This window comes from Ascaphus truei, chromosome 3 (genome assembly GCF_040206685.1).
Source record: "Ascaphus truei isolate aAscTru1 chromosome 3, aAscTru1.hap1, whole genome shotgun sequence".
In the NCBI taxonomy this organism is placed as follows: domain Eukaryota; kingdom Metazoa; phylum Chordata; class Amphibia; order Anura; family Ascaphidae; genus Ascaphus; species Ascaphus truei.
This window is the reverse complement of record NC_134485.1, coordinates 191,883,760-191,910,482: the sequence shown is the minus strand read 5'-3', so window position 1 is coordinate 191,910,482 and position 26,723 is coordinate 191,883,760. Positions and strand designations below refer to the sequence as shown.

Below are 26,723 nucleotides of genomic sequence, written 5' to 3'. Positions count from 1 at the left end.
TTATTCCATTCCTTTTATGCTGAAGTGTACAAGTGGTTACATTTCAGCTTGTGTCAAATTTACAGGTGTTGTACAGCAAGGTAAGGTTATATGTGCTGTAGTCCAAGTGGGGACATTGGATTCTACCAGGGGGAGATTGTAACATAGCCTCCCGGCAGTTACTTCTGTTTCTGGGCCTTTCCTCTGTCAGTCCTGTTAGTGCAGGCAGTGGAAAGGTTAAATCCAGTTTTAGGCCTGTATGTGTATTTCAGCCTTGAATGTTGTATCAATATTCGAGGGCGGGCCTTGCAACTCTGAGGCTGTCAATCTAAGGGGTGGATAATGGTTGGAACGCCCCCTGCTGTGTGTGGGCCAATCTTTATCCGGCTCTGGCTTGTAATGAGTCAGAATTAGAGACACTCCCCATGGATGTTCCAATTGGGACATGCCTCCTAAATTACCAGTTAGTGTCAGTTGAGAATTAGAGAGTCAGCTGAGAAGGAAAGAAAGGAGTTCTCTCCCTCCTACCCCACAGGGGCAGGGAGGGAGGGGAAGTATGCTGTTATGAGCAGTGGAAGATCCCCTAGTATGGAGAAGGGTGTCAAGGATTGGACTTCGGCTGAAGTGGATCCCAGTGGCAGGAACAGCAGGGAGCAAAGTAGGGGTCACAAGCAGAGATCAGAGGCAGGCGGCAGATAGCGAAGTCGGGTAACAAGCAGAGGTCGGCAACGAGGAGACTGGAACAGGATGATAGCAATAGCTAGCACAGCAGTAAACACAGGAACCTTGCATGAGCTAAGGAACCAGTATAAACAGGCAAGGGAGGATCAGGAAAGGGAGGTTTATATATGCAGGCTGAGAGGTGGAGCACAGGTATAGAGGTGTCAGGTATCAGGGTCTGGAATGTTCCTTAGTTTAGCAGCAGCAATCCCGGTGGACAAGTATAGGTACTGCAGGCTAGAACAAGACATTGAGAGTGGCAGTAGTCCCGGTGACCAAGCATGGGTACAGCAGGCTAGAGAATATGACAAAGGGCATATGCAATGAAGAATCTGTTGTGAAATGCTGTACACTTGCCTGCAATAAAGCCACCAAGAAAACACTTTGCTGTGTGAATTCATGTCTCTGGGTATGAAGGAGTGTCAGTGAGGGTCCATCCCCTGCAGATCATCAGGAGTCCTCACTGGCTGGAGGCAGGCTAGAACAAGACATTGAGAGTGACAGCAGTCCCGGTGGCCAAGCATGGGTACAGCAGGCTATAGAATATGACATTACTCCCCCCTCTCAAGAGCGTTCTCCGGACGATCCTTGCTAGGGTTGTTTGGATATCTCCGGTGGAAAGCTTTGACTAGTCGTGGACAAAATCTTTGGGTTCCCAAGACCTCTCCTCTGGGCCATAGCCCCCCCAGTGAACCAGGCACTGTAGTTTCCCTCGGTGTAACTTGGAATCCAAAATTCTCCGGACAATGAATTCCTCTTCGTTATCCACGAGGACGGGTTCAGGGGGAGGAAGTCTCCGTCCAGGAAACGGATTCTCACGGAAAGGTTTCAGCAGAGAAGAATGAAACACAGGGTGTATTTTGATGGTCTCAGGAAGCTCTAATCTGAAGGACACTGGATTTATTAGTGCTGAGATGCGAAATGGCCCAATGTATTTTTGGCCCAATTTAATGGTTGGAACCTTTAAACGTAGATTTCTTGTAGAAAGCCAGACTTTATCCCCAACTTGAAATTCTGGGTAGGGTCTGCGGTGTTGGTCTGCTGCTCTTTTGTACTTTTCTTGAGTCTCACGAAGTGTCTCTTTGAGGGTCTCCTGGATGTCTCGCAGAGTCTCCAGTTTCTCTGTAACTGCCGGAATGGGGCCCGAAGATGGAAAATGAGGAATAAAGGTTGGATGAAATCCATAATTTGAGAAAAAGGGACTCTTCTGAGTCGATGAATGATGTGAGTTGTTGTATGAAAACTCAGTTAATGGTAGGAAATCAATCCAGTCATCCTGGAGATGACAAACAAAACATCGTAAGTATTGTTCCAAAGTTTGATTGGTTCTTTTTCTATCTGGCCATTGGATTGTGGATGATAGCCAGACGATAAATTTAAATGAATTCCTAGAAAGGAACAGAAGGTCCTCCAAAATTTTGAAGTGAATTGTACCCATCTATCGGAGATGATCTCATCAGGAGCCCCGTGAAGCCGAAACACCTCTTTCACAATCAACTTGGCTGTCTGGTCTGCAGAAGGAAGATTTTGTGCTGCAATGAAGTGAGCCATCTTTGTTAGTCGATACACCACTACCAGGATGGTGTTATGTCCACTTGATCGGGGCAGGTCAACAATAAAATCCATTGATATGGACCCTCAAGGACGAACCGGAAGAGGCTGCAGCAAACCCACAGGTGATGCTCGAGGGGTCATGGTCCTAGCACAAGTCTCACAGGAGAGGACATAGTCTTTAACATCTTCTGCTAATTTAGGCCACCAAAAAGAGCGAGACAACAGTTCCTGTGTCTTGAGGACACCTGGGTGACCAGCGGGTCGGGAGTCGTGCATTAATTGGAGCACCTCTAATCTTACCTCCTTAGGGACGAACAGACGATCCTTACAGTTCCAGAGACCATCACATAGAAATAGTTCTGCTTCCGGAGGAGGGTTTTTAAGAAAAGAGTCATTTGAGTAGGCTCCCTTTATTCGTGTGAGGAGATCGGCGGAGAATGTGACGCGCAAAAAAATTCTTTTTGGAAGAATAGTTTCTTCTTGCGCTTTGTCTGAACTAGGATTAGGAAATGACCGTGACAAGGCGTCGGCTTTCCCATTCTTGGAACCAGGGCGGCATGAGATGTGGAACTGAAATCTTGCAAAGAAGAGAGCCCATCTGGCTTGTCGCGCAGACAGTCTCTTTGCTGATCGAATGAATTCTAAGTTCCTGTGATCCGTAAAGACCGTAATTGGGTGATTGGCCCCCTCCAGTAGATGTCTCCACTCAGAGAATGCAGCTTTTATAGCCAAGGGTTCTTTGTTTCCAATGTCATAATTTTGTTCAGCTGTTGACATTTGGTATGAACAAAAGGCACATGGATGAAGGAGCATCTTGGGTCCAATTCTTTGTGACAGAATGGCACCAACAGCGGAGTCGGATGCATCCCCTTCCAAGATGAATGGTAATTCTGGATTTGCATGGATGAGGATAGGGGCAGATGTGAAGAGTGACTTCATATAATGCCAGGGAAATTTTTAATAAAGCGTCTATAGAAATTGGCAAAGCCCACAAATCTCTAAATGTCCTTTTCATTTCGAGGGATTGGCCATTCCACCACGGCTTGAATCTTGCCTGGGTCCATACTCAAACCCTCAGGAGAGATGATGTAACCGAGAAATTGCATGCTGGTCTTTTCGAATTCGCATTTTTCTAACTTGATGTACAATTTGTACTTACGGAGACGCTCAAGGACAATTCGGACATGTCTCTGGTGATCCATGATGTTATCTGGGAAGACTAGAATGTCATCCAGGTATACCACTATGAATTGGTCCAATAACTCTTGGAGGACATCATTGATTAAATGCTGGAAGGTAGCAGGGGCATTACAGAGTCCAAAAGGCATCACCAGATATTCATAGTGCCCATAACAGGTTCGGAAGGCTGTTTTCCATTCGTCACTGGGTCGAATGTGGACCAAATTATATGCTCCTCTGAGATCTTATTTGGTAAAGATTTTGGCTGCCTGAATTCTTTCCAATAGTTCAGGAATCAGAGGTAATGGGTACCAGTTCTTCACCGTAATCTTATTTAGTTCCCGATAGTCAATGCAGGGGCGTAGAGAACCATCTTTTTTCCCACTAAGAAGAGCGCAGAGCCTGCTGGAGAAGTAGAGGGTCAGATAAAACCCTTTGATAGGTTCTCCTGTAGGTAGTCATTGAGGACCTTCAATTCCAGTTCTGAGAGGGAATAGATTCTTCCAAATGGAATGGCAGCACCCGGTAATAATTCAATGGGACAGTCATAAGAGCGATGTGGGGGAAGCGTATCCGCGTTCTTCTTGTCACACACATCTAAAAACTCAGAGTATGGAGCCGGCAGAAGATTTTCTTCAGACGAGGAAATCTTATGTATTCCTATACACTCTGGTATAGGAGTTTTAGGTAGACAGGCTAGCTGACAGTGCTCCGAGGGAAAAGTGAAGGTCTTTGTCTTCCAGTCAATTAGTGGGTTATGGATCATGAGCCATGGAATTCCCAGAATCACTGGAAACAAAGGTGATGGAATGAGACCAAATGAAATCTTCTCCTGGTGATTGGGCTCCATGATTAGTGTTAAGTTACTGGTTTCATGGGTAACAGGTCCAGAGCTCAAGGGAGAACCGTCAACGACTTCCATCCTTTCTGGCGATTCCTTGGCTACAAATGATACCGAATTGTTCTTGGCGAATTCTATGTCCATAAAATTCCCTGCCGCCCCTGAGTCGACCATTACTGTGGTTGAAAAACGATGTGTTCCTTCCTCGATTATAATAGGAACCAGGAGGTGAGGGTGTAGCGAAGGAGGGTTATCTTTCCCTTGAGAAGCAGAGAAAACAGTCTTTGAAATAGTGTGCAGCTGATTTCTCCTAGGGCTCTGGAAAGAAGACCGCCTGGACTTGTTTGGGCAATCAGCGAGATAGTGCCCATCGTTTCCGCAATATAAACAGAGATCTTCTGTTCGGCGTCTATTCCTTTCCCCGGTTGAGATGGGTCCCCGCAGTGTATTTACTTGCATCGGCTCCTCCTCAGTCTCCCTGGGACGTCTTGGGGTACTGACATCTCTAAACCCGGGGTTGCTTGGCATGAACCCCAGTCTCTCCAATCGTCTTTCCGTAAGCCTGCGATCAATTTGGATGCATAAATGGACAAAGTCCTGAAATCTCTCTGGGGTCTCCACCCGGGCTAGTTCGTCTTTGACTTGCTCTGAGAGACCCTGCCGAAAATGATATTTCTGCGTGGCCTCATTCCAATCAGTATCGTTAACCCATCTGCGGAATTCAGCGGCGTACTCAGCTGCCGAGCGTCTTCCTTGACGAAGATTGTTCAGAGTTGCCTCAGCGGTTGCACTACGATTTGGGTCCTCAAAAATAAGACTCATGGCTTCGATGAACTCCTCCAGGTCCCTTAGTAGTGGGCTATCTTGTTCCAACATAGGGGAGAACCAAGCAAGGGCCTCATCCTTGAGCAGAGTTATGTTTTGTCCAACCTGGGCTTCTTCGGTATGATAAATGGTGGGCTGAAGCTTGAACACAAATCTGCATTGATTAAGGAAATTCCGGAAAGATTGATTTTTCCCCAAAAAATTTTCCTGAAGGGATATACGTGGTGCAGTTTGCACAGGCACAGTGTTTTGACCAGACATGTTGATTAAGGCTGCACGTAGTTCACGATTCTCAGCTTCCGCGGTGGCGGCTTGTTCTTCCAAGTGGCCAAGACGATTGAACACGTGTCTTTGTTGTTCTTGGTAACCAACCATGACTCGTTGTAAGTCATGGAGTGTCTGAGCCTGGGCCGGGTCTGTTCCAGCGGTATCTATGGTAGGTCCTGTTTATTCTGTCAAGGATTGGACTTTGGCTGAAGTGGATCCCAGTGGCAGGAACAGCAGGGAGCGAAGTAGGGGTCACAAGCAGAGATCAGAGGCAGGCGGCAGATAGCGAAGTCGGGTAACAAGCAGAGGTCGGCAACGAGGAGACTGGAACAGGATGATAGCAATAGCTAGCACAGCAGTAAACACAGGAACCTTGCAGGAGCTAAGGAACCAGTATAAACAGGCAAGGGAGGAACAGGAAAGGGAGGTTTATATATGCAGGCTGAGAGGTGGGCACAGGTGTAGAGGTGTCAGGTATCAGGGTCTGGAATGTTCCTTAGTTTAGCAGCAGCAATCCCGGGGGACAAGTATAGGTACTGCAGGCTAGAACAAGACATTGAGAGTGGCAGCAGTCCCGGTGACCAAGCATGGGTACAGCAGGCTAGAGAATATGACAAAGGGCATATGCATTGAAGAATCTGTTGTGATATGCTGTACACTTGCCTGCAATAAAGCCACCAAGAAAAGACATTGCTGTGTAAATTCATGTCTCTGGGTATGAAGGAGTGTCAGTGAGGGTCCATCCCCTGCAGATCATCAGGAGTCCTCACTGGCTGGAGGCACTGCACCATCAGAGATCAAGGTAATCTGTCCCCTTGTTCCCTGTCCTGGTTCTCCCCACACCACTGCAGAGCCCTCAGCCCTCCTGTTGCTAGCAGGTTGCAGCACCCAGACAGCTTGAAGTAACCAGAAAGGAGCATACCCCCATCTCATCTAGGGGGGAGGGGGGTAGGATAAAAGGGTTACATAGACGTTAAGAAACAGGGATAAGTAAAACCAATATTCCGAAGATCAGAGATTCTCTTGTATTTTTATTGCTTAAAAACCTATTTGTTTACATACATCTCATCCATAGCATGCATAAAATATGCACTTTATTAGTCACAAATGCCCCTACAGATCCACAGTAAAGTCTGGAAAGAAACCTATAGTAGAAAACACATTAACTCAATGTTCTTCATTCATTAGCCTAAAAACAAGGAGTTACAATGCCAGTAAGAAGGCACTGTAATTAAAATGACAAGAGCGATGATAATTTGGCAATGTGCCGCTATGGCAGAATGTGCACGTCTCATGTGGTCTCTCATTAAAATGGCTAATTAGACGACAGTGACTGAATTTCTCATGCACCACATTTCCCTCACGAAACAGCAGTGTTGTTAACTTAGTGACCCTTTGTCTATTTACAATGTCGATTAAAAGTAGATGCCAACTTTTCTGGACTAGGAAATATATATATATATATATATATATATATATATATATATATATCTACAAAAACAGAAAAAAAGCAGGCGCACTCATAGCGTAAAAAGGTATAACAATAAATTTATGGAGTCAAGGATTTAAAAATACACACTCACAAACATAGCTGAATAAAAAGCAATTTTGAGTATAACTCAACCAGCCAGACGCAGGCTGGTTAAGTTATACTCAAAATTGCTTTTTATTCAGCTATGTTTGTGAGTGTGTATTTTTAAATCCTTAACTCCATAAATTTATTGTTATACCTTTTTACGCTATGAGTGTGCCTGTTTTTTTTTCTGTTTTTGTAGATATCTTTAAGGAAGTGGTGTTCTCTTCATTCGGGCTGCAGAGACTCTTTTGGATAGCATTTGGAGCATTTTTTAGGATTTGTATTTTTTATATATATATTGTTTCTGGACTTTTCATCTTTTATTATTATTTTTATTTCATGTATTGTTTATATATTTTTTATTTTATCCATTTTGTATAGTATAGGTTTTTTTTCATCATTTATTGTCTTTTCATATATAGTGGGTTTAGGTTGGCGCCATTTTTTCTCCTTTGTTTGTGTTTGTATATATATATATTGTTCTTATTATTGACCTTTAAATTAATTTTTTCATATTGACCGGAGAATCCGCTGATACATTTTGATGTGAATAATATTTTCCAGGGTACTTTAAAATGGCCTCTATTTGGGAATTCCATAAGAAATACTTTCAAACTCAGCCACGGAATCGGCAGACTTATGATCTACAGGTGCACCGACAAGTATTCTAAAACTTGCCTTGGAAAATCTGGGGCTATCACCAACAAGATCCAGGTACATGCTGGGTACATGCTGCAACATTTCAGTGACATTTCTGCAGAGACTAATGGCCCATCGGATTAAGACAGCAGGGGTCCCTGACAATCCCATTCAGTTTGAATGGGACTGCCAGGGACCCCCGCTGTTAATCTGATGGGCCATTAGTCTGTCTGCAGAAATGTCACTGAAATGTTGCAGCATGTACCCAGCATGTGCCCAGCATGTGCCCAGCATGTGCCCAGCATGTACCTGGGTCTTGTTGGTGATTGTCCCAGATTTTTTTTAGAATACTCGTCAGCACTACAGTATATGCTGTATACTGATCAGTCTAATGCTATAAGACACCGTGCAGCTCATTGATCTCGTGGCAGAAGAAGTAAATATTTCACTCTATTTTTAGTTAGAGATGAGCAGCAAACTTGCCTCTAAAAAGAGCACTTTATATTCTGTGGTATATGTTTTTTTGTACTGTTTCAGGTTTGGTTCTCAAACCTAAAATAGAAAAGGCTAAGATTTCAAGAAACTTAAAAACTGGTGCAAGATGTAGCCCATCTAAGGCGACTATTACAGAAAATGGGTGTTGGCCTACACCTGTGATCTTACTGCAGCAACCAAATCATTAGGAAGTTTCACTTTACTGTGGCTTGGCAGGAGTAGGATCATGGTAGAAATGAATGTTAAGTGGGCTGCATCAGTAAATAGAAGGAGTCACATGACAGAATTTTTTCACTTTATGGCAGCTGCTAAGCAGCTCGACATCTTTAATCCTCTTGCTACAAGCAGCATTTATATATGTACTGAGTTTCCTGTAGTGCTTCTGCTGTAACACACACTTTTTATACCAATGTTGACCTTTTGCATAAATCATTGGTGAGCCTTTGATAATAAATAGTACCCACATACGTAGGCTAGTAAGTCCCGAACACAATGCCTTAGAGTCATCAACACGCGGTCCATGCTATCACGCACGAATTGGCGATATCTGCCATTGATTGATTCGGCCGCGATTGCGCTGATCGCGCTTTGACGACTCCCGGCCAACGTTCCAAAAGTAAGAATGTGCTTGACCCATGTGCGGACACTTTTATTAAGTACTAGCTGAGAGACCCGGCGTTGCCCGGGATGTAAATGCGTAATAGGTAGTATTATTTATAAATCGTGGAACAATAGGTGAGTATTTGTTGTAAAGGTTTGGGGGGGGGGAGAAAGGGGAGCGGGGGGGAAAGGGGAGCAGGGGGGGGGAAAGGGGAGCGGGGGGGGAAAGGGGAGCGGGGGGGGAAAGGGGAGCAGGGGGGAAGGGGAGTGGGGGGGGAAAGGGGAGCGGGGGACGGAAAGGGGAGCGGGGGACGGGGGAAAGGGGAGCGGGGGACGGGGGAAAGGGGAGCGGGGGACGGGGGAAAGGGGAGCGGGGGAAAGGGGAGCGGGGGACGGGGGAAAGGGGAGCGGGGGACGGGGGAAAGGGGGACGGGGGAAAGGGGAGTGGGGGAAAGGGGACGGGGGAAAGGGGAGCGGGGGACGGGGGAAAGGGGAGCGGGGGAAAGGGGAGCGGGGGATGAAAGGGGAGTGGGGGGGGACGAAAGGGGAGTGGGGGGGGAAAGGGGAGTGGGGGGGGGGGTGGAGAGCAGTGGGCATATGTATTGTCATAATTTATGTATGGGCATTTCCCCCCCTCCTCCTTGCGTCCGTCCCCCTGCTGGTTCGGCTGGTGGCCCCCCCCCCCCCCGTTCCCCGTGACGCGGGCCCCCCCTCCCCCCCGGCGCCCGCTTGGTCCCCCGATGTGCCGTCCTGCTGAGTGAGGCGTGCAGGCGGCGGCAGGAAGCGCCCTGTGTGGGCCTGAGACTCGCGGTCCCCCCCCCCCCCCCCCGGCGCCCGCTCGATGTGGCGTCTGGCTGAGCGTCGGTAGGAAGCGCCCTGTGTGGGCCTGAGGCTGAGGCGGCATGCGCAGTGGGCCTGAGGCTGAGGCGGGACGCGCAGTGGGCCTGAGGCTGAGGCGGGACGCACAGTGACTTACCTGAGCGGGTGGTAGCGCCGGGGAGGTAAGGGAGCGGCTGGGGTAGGAGGGCCGCGCTTCCCGTCCGGAGCCGGTGCAGGGCGGCGCACGTGATGGGGGGGGGGGGGGGGCGGACAGAGGGTGTGTGTGTGTGTGTATAGAGCTGCTGTGTTGTGTGTGTGTGTGTGTATAGAGCTGCTGTGTTGTGTGTGTGTGTGTGTGTGTGTGTGTGTGTGTGTGTGTGTGTGTGTGTGTGTGTGTGTGTGTGTGTGTGTGTGTGTGTGTGTAGAGCTGCTGTGTTGTGTGTGTGTGTGTGTATAGAGCTGCTGTGTTGTGTGTGTGTGTGTGTGTATAGAGCTGCTGTGTTGTGTGTGTGTGTGTGTGTGTGTATAGAGCTGGGGTAGGAGGGCCGCGCTTCCCGTCCGGAGCCGGTGCAGGGCGGCGCACGTGATGGGGGGGGGGGGGCGGACAGAGGGTGTGTGTGTGTGTGTGTATAGAGCTGCTGTGTTGTGTGTGTGTGTGTGTGTGTGTATAGAGCTGCTGTGTGTGTGTGTGTGTGTGTGTGTGTGTGTGTGTGTGTGTGTGTGTGTGTGTGTGTGTGTGTGTGTGTGTGTGTGTGTGTGTGTGTGTGTGTGTGTGTGTAGAGCTGCTGTGTTGTGTGTGTGTGTGTGTGTGTATAGAGCTGCTGTGTTGTGTGTGTGTGTGTGTGTGTGTGTGTGTGTGTATAGAGCTGCTGTGTTGTGTGTGTGTGTGTGTGTGTATAGAGCTGGGGTAGGGGGGCCGTGCTTCCCGTCCGGAGCCGGTGCAGGGCGGCGCACGTGATGGGGGGGGGGGGGCGGACAGAGGGTGTGTGTGTGTGTATAGAGCTGCTGTGTTGTGTGTGTGTGTGGGTGTGTGTGTGTGTATAGAGCTGCTGTGTTGTGTGTGTGTGTGTGTGTGTGTGTGTGTGTGTGTGTGTGTGTGTGTGTGTGTGTGTGTGTGTGTGTGTGTGTGTGTGTATAGAGCTGCTGTGTTGTGTGTGTGTGTGTATAGAGCTGCTGTGTTGTGTGTGTGTGTGTGTGTGTGTGTGTGTGTATAGAGCTGCTGTGTTGTGTGTGTGTGTGTGTGTGTGTGTGTGTGTGTGTGTGTGTGTGTGTGTGTGTGTGTGTGTGTGTGTGTGTGTGTGTGTGTGTGTATAGAGCTGGGGTAGGAGGGCCGCGCTTCCCGTCCGGAGCCGGTGCAGGGCGGCGCACGTGATGGGGGGGGCGGGGGGCGGACAGAGGGTGTGTGTGTGTGTGTGTATAGAGCTGCTGTGTTGTGTGTGTGTGTGTGTGTGTGTGTGTGTGTGTGTGTGTGTGTGTGTGTGTGTGTGTGTGTGTGTGTGTGTGTGTGTGTGTGTGTGTGTATAGAGCTGCTGTGTTGTGTGTGTGTGTGTATAGAGCTGCTGTGTTGTGTGTGTGTGTGTGTGTATAGAGCTGCTGTGTTGTGTGTGTGTGTGTGTGTGTGTGTGTGTGTGTGTGTGTGTGTGTGTGTATAGAGCTGCTGTGTTGTGTGTGTGTGTGTGTATAGAGCTGCTGTGTTGTGTGTGTGTGTGTGTGTATAGAGCTGCTGTGTTGTGTGTGTGTGTGTGTGTGTGTGTGTGTGTATATAGAGCTGCTGTGTTGTGTGTGTGTGTGTGGTATGTCACTCCGCCTCAGGCCAATGAGAGGTGTGCGGGGGCGGGCGGCCCAAGGGACCAATGAGATTTCCCTTAGGGACACCGGACATCCAGGCAGGCAGGCATACAGTGCTTTCACTAATATAGTATAAGATTCACGTCATTTAAGTCAGCAATAGTGCAAACAAAATTATTTAGTCATTCTGGCTTGTGATTTCTTGTGAAAATAGCTAATTAAGGGAAATTGACTAATTTACTCACGGGGAATTTCTTCTTTAAGAAAAAGTCAACAGAGTATTGAACCTAGTGACAGTTTTTAAACATGCACCCATGTGCAGGCCAACTCTCTTGGATCAAACCTTTATCCATGTGTTATGTCCAATTTTATAATGAACAGAGACTTTTATTGTTAAAAAAATAAAAGGAAAAAATAAGTAATACGGTCCTTTTATTAGACAAATAAAAGCTTATAATATACAAGTTTTTGAACCTCACATACTGTATATTCATGTTACAGTTTTAGTTGAGAGTGAGAGCATAACCCACATTCTGAAGGTAGAAGCAGCAAACTTGCATCAGCTTTCACATTGAATTAACAAATAAACCGATTGTAAGTTTTGATGCTTTTATGAACCAGGTAGAAAGTTTCGCACTAATGTACAGATCTTTCCAAACTTACTAAATTGCTTCTTCATGTGTGCAATCCACAAATGCAGCGAAAACCTCTGGGGCACAGTTACAGCGACACAGGGTTGTGGTCTCCCTGCAGACCGTGGTAACTATTTTTTAAAGAAGGGAAAATCTGTGACTGGGAGACTGTGGTTTTCCCTTGATGTAGTGCAGCTCTGAGATCACAATGACATGCAACATGTTTGTTGAGGGATTTTTCCCATTTTAGCACCAGGAAGGAACCTCACTATCCTAAAGGCAGAAAGCAACTCTCACTTGTCTGTATATTTTTATACTAATGTGTACTGTATGTCACCTACCTACCCTTAATAATGACTGAAAGCAAAAAAAAATCTCTCTCTATTTTCACATTCAAGTGCATTAGAGTTCTAATTCTTGGTTTTAGTTATGGAAAATATTTTTCTGAACACCCAACACCCATAAGAACAAGATTTGAACCACCCAATAGGCACTGCATTCATGTTTCCTTGCTTAGTTAATTATTTGAAGGCAGCTGTTTGGAATACTGTGGCATTCATTACTGTGTTTTCTCAGCAATCAAAACTAGATATGGCAAAGTTGATGGCCAATTTCTTCTTCCAACATGGGAAACTGTACACATTCTCGATTTCTGCAGTTACTGTATGTGCTTTCATTAAACTCTGCTCTTCAGAGAGTACCTTTTCAATCCCAGACTCCGGTATCTCCAATCAGGAGTAAATGACTTTCTGGCTATGGCTTGCTGGGAGAATAATTGAATAGATGTCATATCCATCAATTTCAGAAGGAGATTTAAGGCAGTTATCATTCTTAAATCACTTGTCCGTAGGCGACAGGGGTGTCAGTGTCTCCAGGGGATCCCACCAAATGAAGGAGACCCACAGTTACTTTGTCAGTGAGGATGAAATGCGACACACTGTAGATTGAAAGATTTAGTGCCTCACAAATTATTCTGCAGTAAATAGGCACAAAACTGCAGGGAAGCACAGAATAGGATTTTATGTGGAAAAAAGACACCTGGGTCAAACCAGTATTTAATATTTCCTATAAGTGCTTATTGGCCATCAGGTAAAATATAGTTTTGAAAGGGGAAAAAGCAAGCATGTATATAAATCTGATTAGTTTCCTTATTTTGATGTATTTAATATGCAAACACCTTAAGAAATAAAAGGCACAGATGCAAGTGGGCAGCATCTTCAACATTTAAAAAGGAAAGAAAGGGACACAGTCAAAATATCTACATGACATTGATGCCTTTTTTGTCATCACTTTTCTGGATTTCTCATACAGTTGGGTCTAATTAATCCTGCAATGAGTGCCAGTTTGTTTGGCAGTCCACAGTGAGGAAGAATCATCCAGGTGTCGATTGAGCATCTCACTGCCCACGATGCTAATTAACAAAGTCTAGTACCATGGGCACAGCAATCTGGGATGCCTGCAATTTGTGTTATCATTTAATAAAGAGGCTGATATTTATTTGCAAAGCTTCCTGGGCAATCCAAAGTGCTGTGAAAAATGACAGACACAACAGCAGCAGGATGGAAGATAATGAACAACATTAAGCATGGAAATCATTTGCTGCTAATAATGTAGGGAGTTCTTCATAGGCTCATAGACCTCTCTCTGTATGCTTTTCTAGCAAAAAAAGAACCTTTAATTAACTAGAAAATGTGATTCCCTACTGTCGTGTAGTAACAAAAAACAAAAAGCTGGAGGGGGAGAGCATTTACAAGGTAGGCATGGAGGAAAGAGCAGATAATACAAATAGAGAGACTAATGTAGCAGGCAGATAAAGCTAAGGGGAATAAGGCAACACAATCATATTCATTGTAATGTATGAACCAAGACGCATAAATGCAGAGCCCAACACCAAGTGTAAACATGGATTAGTCTGGTATGGTAACTCAAAATGGAACATAAATAAAATAGTCTTAGAACTATGCCGGCCTTCCTGTCTCTCACCTGTCTCCCGTCCAAGCTACTGTATACACTTTTCTGCCCTTCCTTAAATCTCAGCCCTAATTTCTCGCTATGCACCATCCCGATTCTTGCGTTCTGCTCAAGGATGTCTTCTGTCTACCCCTTTTGTATCTGTAAGCTCTCCAGGGCAGGGACTCCTTTTCCTGTTCCTATGCCTATTCCCTCTATGTGTTATTTTATTATGTCACATGTATTACTGCAGTGAACTGCTATGTACCTGTGAGTGTATTATACCTTTTACTTACCTCTGATAAAATTCAATATCAGTCTGCGCTATGTTCCGTTCTTTTATTATATCCCACTGAAGGTTCCTGCAGCTGCTGTCCCTATATATGCTGACACGTTTACGTTTGGGTACTTCAGAGCAAAGATACCTTGATATACACATGGTACACACCTAGGAATTTGTGAGTACAAATTTCTTGGGGCTGAAAGGGATCCATATAAGACCTACATTGTAGAGATGTACTGCACTATTTTTGCCTGTGTTCTCTTTTTTCTATACACATTTGGCGCTCCCTGAATCTCTTGGACATCTGCAACACTTTTGGATTCAGGAAGCAATCCACATCAAGGGTTGAAGCTGCATCTAATTATTTGTTTGTATTGTATCGTTTTATGTTTTCACTTTTTAATACTAAGGTTCACTATTATCACAGGGGCATTTTTTTGAATGCACTAGCATATCACTCAATATATTTTCTGGTTTAAAAATGTCTTTTACCGCAGAATAATATTTAAGCGTCACTATAACTTCTTCTATCTCACGTGTCTCAGATAGGTCTGCAACCCTGCTTTTCACTATTATCTCAGCATGCACTGCTTACCCTGCAGCCAGGGATTCTGAGAAATGACATGCAAATTGAACATAAAATAGGTAGGGGAAAAAATATATGGTAATCTGCTTTAATAGCCATTACATCGAGCTTAGTTTCAAAACAGGTCACTTTTTGGGGGAACTGCACCTTTAATGTGCTGAGTGTGTCAGGAAGCTTGAGCTGGAAACACTAATTCCCCACACAATAAATACAGTTTTAAGCCTCACAAAATCAGGCTAGGTTGAGTACAAAAACATAAGAAGAACACATATTCTCCCCTCCCCAATCGCAGATAGGGACCATGTGTGGGGAATCTACATGTATTACCGTGTCTGGTGCAATACCTGTTAGGCTCACAGGAGGCCTGAGCCTCTGCTGATGGGAAACCTGTGCAGGATTCTAGAGTGTAGAATAACCCCTGACACAGGACCCACATACAGTAACCACATACTCCAGGTTATGATAAACAGTTTTCTATATGTAGCACACAACAATAACAACAGTGTCACTCTATAACACTAGGCCACACAGGGTCATAACCCCACACCTTATTCCCCAACACCGTGTCCCAAGAGTCCCAAGCCCACCCAAGTGTGAGACAGCGCTGCCCACTAATTTGAGTAGATGGTTGGTGCTCGTGTTGTGAGGAAGGTACCTGCTGGGTGTGTCCACACCCGGGCGCACAGATGCTGTACTTGGGATCCCTGATCCAGAAGGGTGAACCCACGACGTGATCCGCCTCTACGGTGGATGGCTCCCGCATGGAGTGATCCACCTTTGGAATGTCTCTTATCTCTGCTAGCTGCAGAGAGTGATTCACCTTTGTCACCAGTGGCCAGGATATACATGCTTCCTGGCTGTAACCCTCACTTAAGCTGGCTCTACAGGACCGTGTCCCTATCCTATGGGGCGTTCCCTGCAGCAACATCAAGCTGAGGGGAGTCGGGGCCTAGCTGGGGCCTAAGGGGGGATCTCTGGCCTAGTGTGGGGGCTACTTGCTCCCTGCACATGAACACCCTACCCTTACTCTGTCCCAGCTCCAACTGACTAGCGTGGTCTCTGTCTGTAGTATCTATATCCTGTCAGCAGGGATTACAGCAACCCTATTGGCTCTCGTGCAACATGTGATCGCCCCTAGGCATTGTGGGGGCTGTAGACCCTGTAACAGCCTCTTGCCATTGGCTGCTGATTTGCGCGTTTACACCTGCTCATGCACGAACTCCTGCGCATGCGCGGACTCTCATGCCAACCCTAACATGGCCGCCGCAACTCCTGGCGCTATACTGCGCATGCGCGACTACACTGCGCATGCGCGACCTCGCACAAGATGGCGGCACCCTGCTGCAGATGCCGCCGGGAGCCCCCGGCGACGCGCTCGACCCCACAGCTCCCCGACACGCGACGAGGGTCCCCCCCGCCAAGCGGAGGCGGAGGTAAGGGTGCCCAGGGGGAACCCTGCTACACAATCATTAGACAAAGACAATGGAGACAGACTGCACTAGATGTAGATTTAACCCTGACTGACACTATAATAACTCCTCAGTTCAAATCTGTAGTATTTGTACTATCTATCTGTATCTGTAGTATTTGTACTACTGCGCGCACGCGTGCGCAGCAGCTGCAGCAACCCTGCCACACTTTGGAAAATGGAGACACCACACACACACACAGACAAACACAAACACAAACACAGACAAACACACACATACAAGGAATTCACAGTTACTATAAATATAGAAGTGCAAATAGCTAAAACAGGGCATGTGTGCCGAACACGCGTGTTCTAAGTCAAACTTCTTTGCGTTTTGTCACTGAAATTGTCTTTTGATTTTTAATTAAAAACATCACCATCAGACATGCCTCCAAAGAATTATTATTTTCTCACAGGGTCTAATCCAACAAGTGAAGGCTTTTTGATTTTTTTTTTTACTATGTACCATCATTAAGATTGATGGAAATGCAAAGAGAAGGACACTTTTTTGAATAAACTATGTTTGCAGATTGACTGGTGTATCGTGCATTTTCTTCTTGTATCGCTGATCTACAGCTGGACCACTGTTTTATAGTAGGAAACATCTGCCAAGTAGGAGGCATCATACAACCATACATGTGTTTGCTATTAGTTCTGGTAAGGTGTGCATTGATATTTCTTGTAATTACCAGCTTTGATGCACTACACAGCTTCTATGGCAGTACAAAACAGCCATTTTGTCTCCAACAATTTACTGTATATCCTTTTCTAGAATATACTAAGAATAGAAAATTACACAAATATACTGAAAACATGGTTTAAGAAAGAAACATTTTTTTACAGAGTTTGAGGCTTGAGTTGTTTTTGCTTTAATGCGCATTTACATACCAATGATTTCATATTTTTATTTGCATTCATATTATATTATCTATTACCATTATCCATATTCTTATTTTTAATATTTTATAACTAAATTACTAAATTGAGTATAAATTACTGTACAAAATAGCATTAACAAAATTTGGGTTATAAATGATAAAATTATAAAACGTCTAGGCCACCTCACATTTCAATATAGAGAAGCCTTTTATGTCTCCACTGTTTTTATTCACACCTGGCTACATGTTTTCACCTCATCTTATTTTCCACTTCCTTTTAACATCCATTGCTATCAGCTATCCCCCTAACATACACTGTATATTATATCGTGTTTCTGTATTTCTGTCTTACCCGATGAAGGACCCTGGGAGATTCGAAAGCTTGTAACTTATCAACTACATGTTGGTCCAATAAAAGGTTTCATACCACCTCCCTCTCTCCCTCCTTTGGTACTAACCTCCAATAAGGAATTTTGATCCGGTGTTAACAAGCTCCGATAACCCTCATTGGAGCTTAGTAAACCCTGGCCCTAGGCTCATATTTTCCCTAAATGGGCTGTAAGGTGCCTTTTAGTACTTAGCACTCTTTAGTAAATATGATCCAAAGCCTGAATCCTGACTGCTCATAGTATTTTACAACAGTTTTTCTCCTTTCTACAAAGCCCTGCACAAAATCAGTCTTGGCTAAAATATGGCTTTTGTAGACATCAAATGTTGAGTCTTGAAGACAATACAGCGTGTCTTACAGGAAATTGCAGTCATTTTTTATTTGAATTTGTTTCTCACTCTAGAGATTGATCGCTACTGATCACACACAAGAATGACTTTCTCAGTGGAAGAATCGTTATAACTTGTCAAAGTCTAATACCATCACTCCTCCACAGGGGAAGTTATTGCAGACTGTTCTTTTTATGTTGAAAGTATTTTCCACATTACCATATTGTTTTTGGAAATGGTGACAGGAGCTAAATGGTCCATTGACCACACAGCAGCAAACCTTTGTAAAGAAGAAGCCAATGTTATTTAAGTGCCTTTCACAGAAAAGACCTATATATCTGTCTTTTTCAATAAATATGGCTAACTATAATAGTAGCTCAGGTGGAAAGTAAGTGTTTATTGAGTAGTGCATTTTCTGATTCTGCTTTTCTTGGGCCATTAATTCCAAGTTGTATGACTAATTGACAATGAGCAGGTCATTTTTGTATTAGACAACAGTTTGCTATTATTTTAGATTTGACATTCAGCGTTTTACTTGTAGGTCACTACCATTCGGTTAACATTGATTTCATATTTTCTTTACTTGGTTAATACATTTGAAGAGTTAAATCAAAACCATGCTTGCATACCAAAAAAAAGAGAAGAAAGAGATGTTTAGGGCCTATATTATGACCCTTCCCCAGCATGATGCATTATGTTGAACTTAGGTGCAATGCAAAAAGAACCTAGATGGATAACCACATGATCTGACTTTCCTAAATCTACGCTCCATAGAAGGGATATAATACCCTGTGGCAAGAGTGCCCAGCCTTCTTGTATGAATATGAATTATTTGCCTATGGACTCAGACTACAATAATTATTGATATACACTATATTTGATATATTTTTTTGTGTATTCTGCAGTTATCTTAATAAAGGAGGATTATATATCCATATTCAGCAGTTGGGGATTACTAATTTTTGTTATAAATTTGTAGAGTTTTGAAAGAGTGATTTCCGCGAAGAAACTATTCGCGCTTGCATCCTAACATTAGAAGTGAGCCTTGTAATTTACTTCATCTATGTGAAGACAAAGAGGTGCCAATATTTTGCTGGATAATGCTGAATTCCATGGCAAATCTAGTGTGTAATTAGTGCTCTGAGAAAATAATCTAATCTATCCTTTTTGCTCAATTATTTCACATAGTTAAGACAAAGAAAAGTAAGGTAGAAGGGATACCTTTAATAGCCAATTCGTGATTATAAAGACTGCAAGCTCTCAGACACCACAAAGGTACTGTACCTTTTTTGGGCAAAACAAAGGCCTGAAGAAGGTACTTTTGTGGTTCTGAACACTTGGACTCTTTTTATCCACGACTCGAGTTTGCTATTAAAGGTATCACATTTTCTTTACTTTGTTTTTGTCTATGCTATGGGCTAACACTGTACCATCCTTAATTTAGTTTTATGTTGAAATAACAATAAAGCAGCATTCGCTCACATATATATAGACTGATGTATCTATCTATAGCTATATATATAGCAAATGCAAATATTCCTGTATGCTCATTTGCATGTCTTAGGCAGGTCTGCAACCCCGCCGTTCACCATTATCACCCAGCACACAGCACTTCCACTACAGCAAGGGATTCTGGGAAATGACATGCAAATGGGCACACAGTGTCACCTCTTGCTTCAAAACCATTTTAAACATGGTACCCTATAGGCTTAAGCTTGCTGCATGGTCACAGCTTTAAGCACAGCCAGGGTTAAGATGCATAACCAGAAAACCCACCCACAGACAGCCGATTTGCTATATGCTTTGCTGTGGAGGGTTTTTGTCACTTTTTTTACCCACCATAACTTAACTAAGAATATATATATCAAATCAACAGTCTCACATTTTACAAACTCTTTACAAATTTATTTCGCCAGTTGTAAAATCAACTTTTTGAACGCCCGTGGATTATGGCTAATCTATGGATTAACCGGTTCCACGTGCTGTAATTTGATTCACACATGTTGTGTTTATGGGACAGTATATATATAGCATTTTTTCTATTCAGAGCCACTTTGACAAAAGGCCCACTTGGGTCAGAAACGTCAATTTTACTACTGGCAAAATACCCTTAGAAAATCTGAGAGTGCTTACTTTTTCTATTTGCCGTATGCTGTTGTTGCGCATCACCTAAGGGATGTCACTGGTGGTGACCCAGCCATAGCATATACTGCATATACTGTATATAAAATAAAAACTTCACCCAACCAAAGTCCGATAAATAAGACACAGCACTGTAAGAAGTTCATTTTTTTGTATTGGACTACAATATATGTCTTTTGAACATTTCTCTACAGTGCTATGTGTTACTTACCTTGTTTGGATGAAGTATGTATCTTATTTTAATTCTTTTGGATGCATGCACGGGCCATGTTTGATGTTAAACATGCTTGGAGTGCCTAGTGTCATATATATTATGTCAGATCACTGAAGTGGTCACAATACCAGCACTGGAAAAAGAAATATGATTATGTTATAGTATTGTATTGTATGTGTAGCCCTGGGTTCCATCAGGTCCTAGAGACCCCCCTCCTTTGGAGCAGCGTGGTCGCGGGTGCCGCCGGAGCCAGCGACGGACCCGACGGCTGCTTCCAAGGGTGGGGGCCGAAGCAGGGAGCATCGCGTCTCCTCTGGTATGCGGCTGGGTGCCGGGGACGCGATCGGGCCGTTGCTAAGGCCGCGGTCGCGTCGTTAGGGTCCCGGCGGCTAGCAAAGCAGGGCGCCGCCATTGTCAGTGCAGTTGCGCATGCGCAGGAGCCCAATAGAGTGGGAGGCCCACAGATAGCTCGCGCATGCGCAGTGCAGGATTGCCAGCCCCCAGGGTGCATAGGGGCAGAGCTACATGACACCAGGGAGCCAATAGGGCTGGAGAATGACTTGGCAAGGCAGGCAAGTAGATACATTTTCACGGGCTTGGACAACGCCAGTCAGTGAGACCCAGGAGCAGCCAAGGGAATGAGGTAGGGTGCAGGAGTCAGTGACTCCCTGCACTTGGCCAGCAGCCCCCAAGGCCCAAGTTAGCTCTGAGTCGCCCAGTGGAGTGAGTGTTGCCAGGGACAGCCATCAGGTTAGGGACCCTGTCACTTACAGCAGTTGGAGCTGGGGAGCTGTGAGGGAAGTTAGTGCAGCTCCTGCACCCAGATAGGTACCCACATCCCAAGTAGGCCCCAACTCCCCACCAGGTTAGTGGGTAATTGAATAGGGACGGCCCAAGATAGGGACGCTGCCCTTAGTGTCAGTGTGCTGTCTTGTCAGGGTCACGGCTGTCAGTGCCGTGAGGTCTGACAGGCAGGCACAGTGTTGTGCAGCACGTTGGCTGCAAGCATCCAGTGGATCACAGCTTGTTGCTGCAGGCGCTGGGATCAGTTAAGTAATACTGAGGCAGAGGGGACCCAGGTAGTACGGGAGGAGGTAGTGCGGATGCAGAAGGTCAGGGACCCCTGCATAAGATAGGCTACCCCGTAGGCCCTAGGAGTTTTCCCCAAAGCCATTACAGGTTGCTGTGCTGTAGGGATGGCCTATAGGATAGCGCGTGTCACTGTAGTTCAGAAGAACCATATAGGGACACAGCGGACGCTGTGCCACCGTGCAGCGAGTGGGCGCAGTTCTTCGTTGAGGCTGTTGCAGTCCTCCGCGTGGGATCGCCCTGGAGGTGGTTCCGGTGTTCTTCGGTCGCCGGATCCTTTGTGAAGCCAGTTGGAGATCCGAGCACGGGAGTGCTCGGGCAGGTACTATTAAATCCACAAGTGCACCAACGGGCCCTTAGTTTAATAGTGACTGCGCAGTCACCCATTGCCTCTCTCTGCAAGAGTGCGGGACATTGGGTGGGGATTCCATGGACACTGGGTGGGATCACTTGGTGTTGGGGACGCGTCCTTGTAACAGGGGACTTATCCCTGTTCAGTAATGTTCCTTTAATCTAGCAGTGTGGTAGTTAATTACTAAACATCACCTGCCTGATTAGATTGTTTACAAAAAGCCTGCCTTTGAGACAGGAAGGGAGAACTCTCCTTTGCTCATGTGTGAGATGACCTTTGGAGACAGAGCAGTGTTTTTGAGTCTCACAGGAGAGACTGACTAAAAGAACACCCATCTCTGGAGGTGACCGGTCTTGAGCTCTGCACAGCAGAGCTGATTTTCAAGACACAGGGAAAACTACTACACCTGAAGCTGAACCAGGAAGTGAGATTTTCCCTCCAAGAAACAGATAAGACTTTTATTCTTAAGAGACTGCTTATATCTGCTTATTTTCATGCTATATGTTTTGGGGCTGCGAGAACTGCTTGACTAAGGGAGATGTGAATTATTGCATAGTGTTTCACTAGAAATACTCCCAAGTGAATGGAAGCTTTGTTCCCCCCCCCCTGTGTTTGGATGTTTTCCTGATAAAAAGGAACAGGCACAATAAAGCCTTATTATAATTTCACATTATAAAGCCTCCTAATTGCGTACCTCTGTGGACGTCCGTCCACAGTCCTGCGCGACGCCGTAGTCCGTGTCGCCTCTAGAGAGGGATACCCGTTATTCAGTGTGATTCTATTTGTGTGGTATGCTGTTTCTTATGTTCCCAAGTAAACGTTCTTAGTTACTATACAAATAGGTGTGCGAGTTATTTGTATGTGTCCTGCGAGGAACCACTCCCCCTATGGTGGGAGCCATCGCAGGTGGAGGCGCTGCACCGAGTACGCGGTTACTCATAGTATCATATAATTGCCCCAGGTTCCCTGTGGCGGAAGCTCAGCCCTCCTGTGAGCCAACAGGTAAAGCACCACACGCAGGTAACACTGTATGTTCTCCGCACCCACACTATAATCTGCGATTGGGTGGGGGAATACCCGTTACATATGTCTTTATTTATATAGCGCCATTAATGTACATAGCGCTTCACAGAAGTAATACATGTGGTAATCAAATAAATAACAGATAATATATATAACAGATCATGGGAATAAGTGCTTCAGACATAAAAGTAACATTTAGGAAAAGGAGTCCCTGCTCCGAGGAGCTTACTATCTAATTGGTAGGTAGGGAGAACGTACAGAGACAGTAGGAGGGAGTTCTGGTAAGTGCGTCTGCAGGGGGCCAAGCTTTATGTATCATGTGTTCAGAATATCCACAGTGCTATTCTATGCTTCTTTAAGCAAGTGTGTCTTAAGGTGGGTCTTAAAGGTGGATAGAGAGGGTGCTAATCGGGTACTGAGGGGAAGGGCATTCCAGAGGTGTGGGGCAGTCAGTGAAAAAGGTTTTGATTATTTATTGCTCCATATAGCACATGGTAGCCCAATATTTTGGAGTAATACATTCATTAATCATATTTGTTTGTCCAGTGTCAGTATTGTGACCATTTTTGTGATCTAACATATACTGTAGTAGTAATTATTTTTTACGGTGCACAGAGAAGCCCTGTCCAGCACAATTAGCAAATGAGTGCGCCCATTTTTTAAACTCTCTTTCTATATATTATAACTATATTCTTTACATACATTCATGTACAGTACAACTATTTTATAGCATTCAATTTTAGGAATATTCTCAGAGCTACTGTACTAGATATATATACTCTGTAGTATAAGAATATGTGCAATGCTCCTTTTTCAGCTACACTTCGTATACCTGGCCATCAGAATCATTATTGATAGTGTTGGCAAAGTTACAGTCTATGTTTAAAACATTTTGTAAGAAACAATGTGACTGAAATGTAAAAAAAAATTAAGGTAAAAGTGATTTTGCCTTATTCAATTTCCATAAGATACAATCAAAACAATGTGAAAATATAGTAACATAAATTAGGAATACAATAGAGTTCAAAACATAAGCTTTATAATAACATTATTAATGGGAATAAAGTATCTTATCAAAAGTTATTGAAGTATTTTCCTTCTGCTAACTTGTGGTGTGTGATGTAGGATTGGAATATGCCAATGACACACATGGATCTGAACGCTGCATGGAGCATTGAATCATAGTAGCCCTAATCATTAGTCCTGTATTGTGTTTCAGTTACTCTGAAGAGGAGATTCGGCAAAAAGTGGGAACCTTTCGTCAGATGCTTATGGAGAAAGAGGGAGTGCTGACGAGAGAGGATCAACATGGGCGTCAGATGTAAGTCTATGCATATTCTCAGCTTACTGTCATTGTTGGCTATTATTTAAAAACGCAAAGTGTACTACAAAAAGATGTATGCATTAAACTGTGGAAGCTACAGATGTAGCAGATGTCATTGCACCCATTAACGTAATGCATTGAGTTAACAGTGGAGCGTTAATTAACAGAAGTGCTATTGAAAACAATAGTTAAGCAGATAACACACAATGTTCTATTTTGTGGTGTAACTTGTATTAACAGGGGTGATAACTAGAGATTGGTGAAACATTTTGGTGGATTTGGATCTGCCTCAGATCGGCTGGTTCTTTTGGCCCAGGGACTTCTTCAGATCAGTCCCAAAATGGATGATCCGTAATGACGGATTGAAATGTTTAAAAAAAAAATAGGTTTAAAGCAGGGTGTCTCCGGAGCTGTACCGCATAACTATCAGCTCTGGGACCCCCTGCTTGCTGAAATACTTACTTCCATAGGGGGAGCCGGTATCTGCTACTGTTAAATAACCAGGTACTTTCGACCAATAGGAAGCCATGACAGGGACATTTCAACTGCAGACCGACACCAGCAGCACCTACAGAGGTCTGTATCTCAGGGAGCAGGGTGTCCTCGTAGCTGAAATTAATGGGGGTCAGCTCTGCACACCACCCGATTAAAACTATTCAAACATAATTAAAAAAATATATCTTTTAGCACCTAGTCCAGGCTTGTGTTAGCCCTGTATTCCCTATGTACTGTATATAATGGCTAATATATTGACCATTATTGATACATAGGCAAGATAAGGTAAAACATTAAATAGATGATTGTGACAGGGTGAAGTCAACCCCTATCAGTTATGCCTGGGAAACATATGTCTGAGTGCTTCATCCAGCACTCAGAAGGTTAACTCAGGAGGAAGCTAGGTAATCAGGAGGTAAGCTGACACCTGATAACCAGCAAGGTATAACAGGATGTTGTTACTGGCAGTAGCTGGCTGCCTTAGACCAGAGAACTCTGCTATGTGAGCTGCTAGCCAGACGGTTTCACCAAACTAACTACTTCAACCAAAGTAAGACTTGTTCATTTGTTTTCCTGACTGCTTAAAATACACTTATGGTTTGGTAAATGGTTTAGCCAGCCAGCCTGCTAGATTGGCCTGGAGTGTTAGTCAGTTCTCCCAATGTGGAGCAGGATTTGTTTTTGTTTAAAGGGACAGTGTACCCACATGTTATGTTATGCTGTGGAGAAATAAAGCCACTGAACATTTTCATTTATCCTGAAACTACACGTGTGGACTGTTCCCTGACCTCGGCTACAGGCCATCCTGCCACAATGATAAAATAGGAATTAAATTACAATACATATTAACCCCATTTTAGCCCACTAGTCAACTAGTCATTTGTTTCCATAACTAGCTGACCAAAAAGTTAACACCTCCCATCAACCCCTGGGAGTCCTAACCAACTTTGCCGGGGCAACTGTCCCCATCAAAACTACCCCTCCCCCCCCCACACACACACAATGGGCAATAGCCCTATTAGCTAGATGTGGATAATAGGGATTTTGCCCATAGAAACTAATTTTTAAATACACAACAAAATATACACTACGAAAAAATAAAACATAATCAAACCCCAACAAGGGACAACACCCGCCTCCCCGATCCCACTGTAATGGGTAATAGTCCTATTAGCCCAATGTGGCTAATAGCAATTTTGCCCATTGAGAATCATTAAAAATATATATTTACAAAAAATAGACATTACAATAGAACAATAACATAATCAACCGCTAGCCTTGTAATCCATTGATTGGTGCTATTACTTACCCTTGACGGACTAAAAGCTCATCCTCAGTCAGGGGCACAAACAGATTAATCCAATAAAGGACCGATGCCCAACCATCAAAAGGGAAAAAATAATAATTTTGTAATCAATTCGGATTATTAAAAATCCGCTCTGCTTTTTTAATGCCAAATCTGTTGGCGTTTTTTGGGGGGCAGATTTGGCCTAAAATATCCGGTAAATTCCAGGGAATGGATTTGGACTGTTCCGCCCGTTCCTAGTAATAACGCCTTCTATATCTGTATTATAGAACACATTTTAATAACTGAGAAAATATGAAACCTGAGAAAATTAGTAGATTTAATGAAGTTCTTAATTAGATTTGTTAAAAATTGTGACTAATGTTTGGGGACTACATGACAGTTCTTCATTGATGGAATTATAGTACACAGTTTTCAAAACTTCCCAGGTCTCATCTCTATTGTACACTACCATTTGAACTACTATATGAAGAACTCTTTTTGTTGGTTCCTATAATAGGGAAACGTTACGTCACTACTCCACATCCAGGCATCCAAAGTTAGTTCTAGTCAGTAATGAGACTTGCAATCTGATTCCAGGAGTGCTCTCCAGTCCAGGGCTAGCTGGCTCACAGCCAGTGAGTTGAATGCTCCAGAATCGACCCTTATAGAATATAGTGTGGTCAAGAGTCTGCATGATGTGCTGGGGGGAGTACTGCACTCTGTCTATCTCTAGTAGAAGTCCTGCTGCTGAACCTCCCTCCTTCTGCGTGGAGGGACTTTCTGCACTAACTGGACCTGAAATAGATATTTCTGGCTAATCCCCCTGTTGAAAGGAACCTTAACACTGCTATCTATTTGTGATTCCCATAACTGGGGTAAGAGGGCTAAGAAGGAACAGACCTCCCCAAGGGACTTTTGGTTTGGTTTGTTTTCCATATGTTCTTGTATTTTATTTTGAAAATACCGCTCCAATTTGTTCAATACAAACCTGGTGTCT

At 44.4% G+C, this 26,723-nt stretch overlaps 1 protein-coding gene across 3 annotated transcripts in view; it reads left to right on the top strand.

Annotated features, from left to right (window-relative positions):
* SRRM3 (serine/arginine repetitive matrix 3) overlaps positions 1-26,723 on the top strand; it is a 524,720-nt gene that overhangs the window by 336,587 nt on the left and 161,410 nt on the right. For all 3 annotated transcript variants that reach the window (XM_075589834.1, XM_075589835.1, XM_075589833.1), the window contains one exon: positions 23,839-23,940. In XM_075589834.1, coding sequence (XP_075445949.1) covers positions 23,839-23,940 — 102 coding nt within the window. The remainder of the gene's footprint in view (positions 1-23,838; positions 23,941-26,723) is intronic.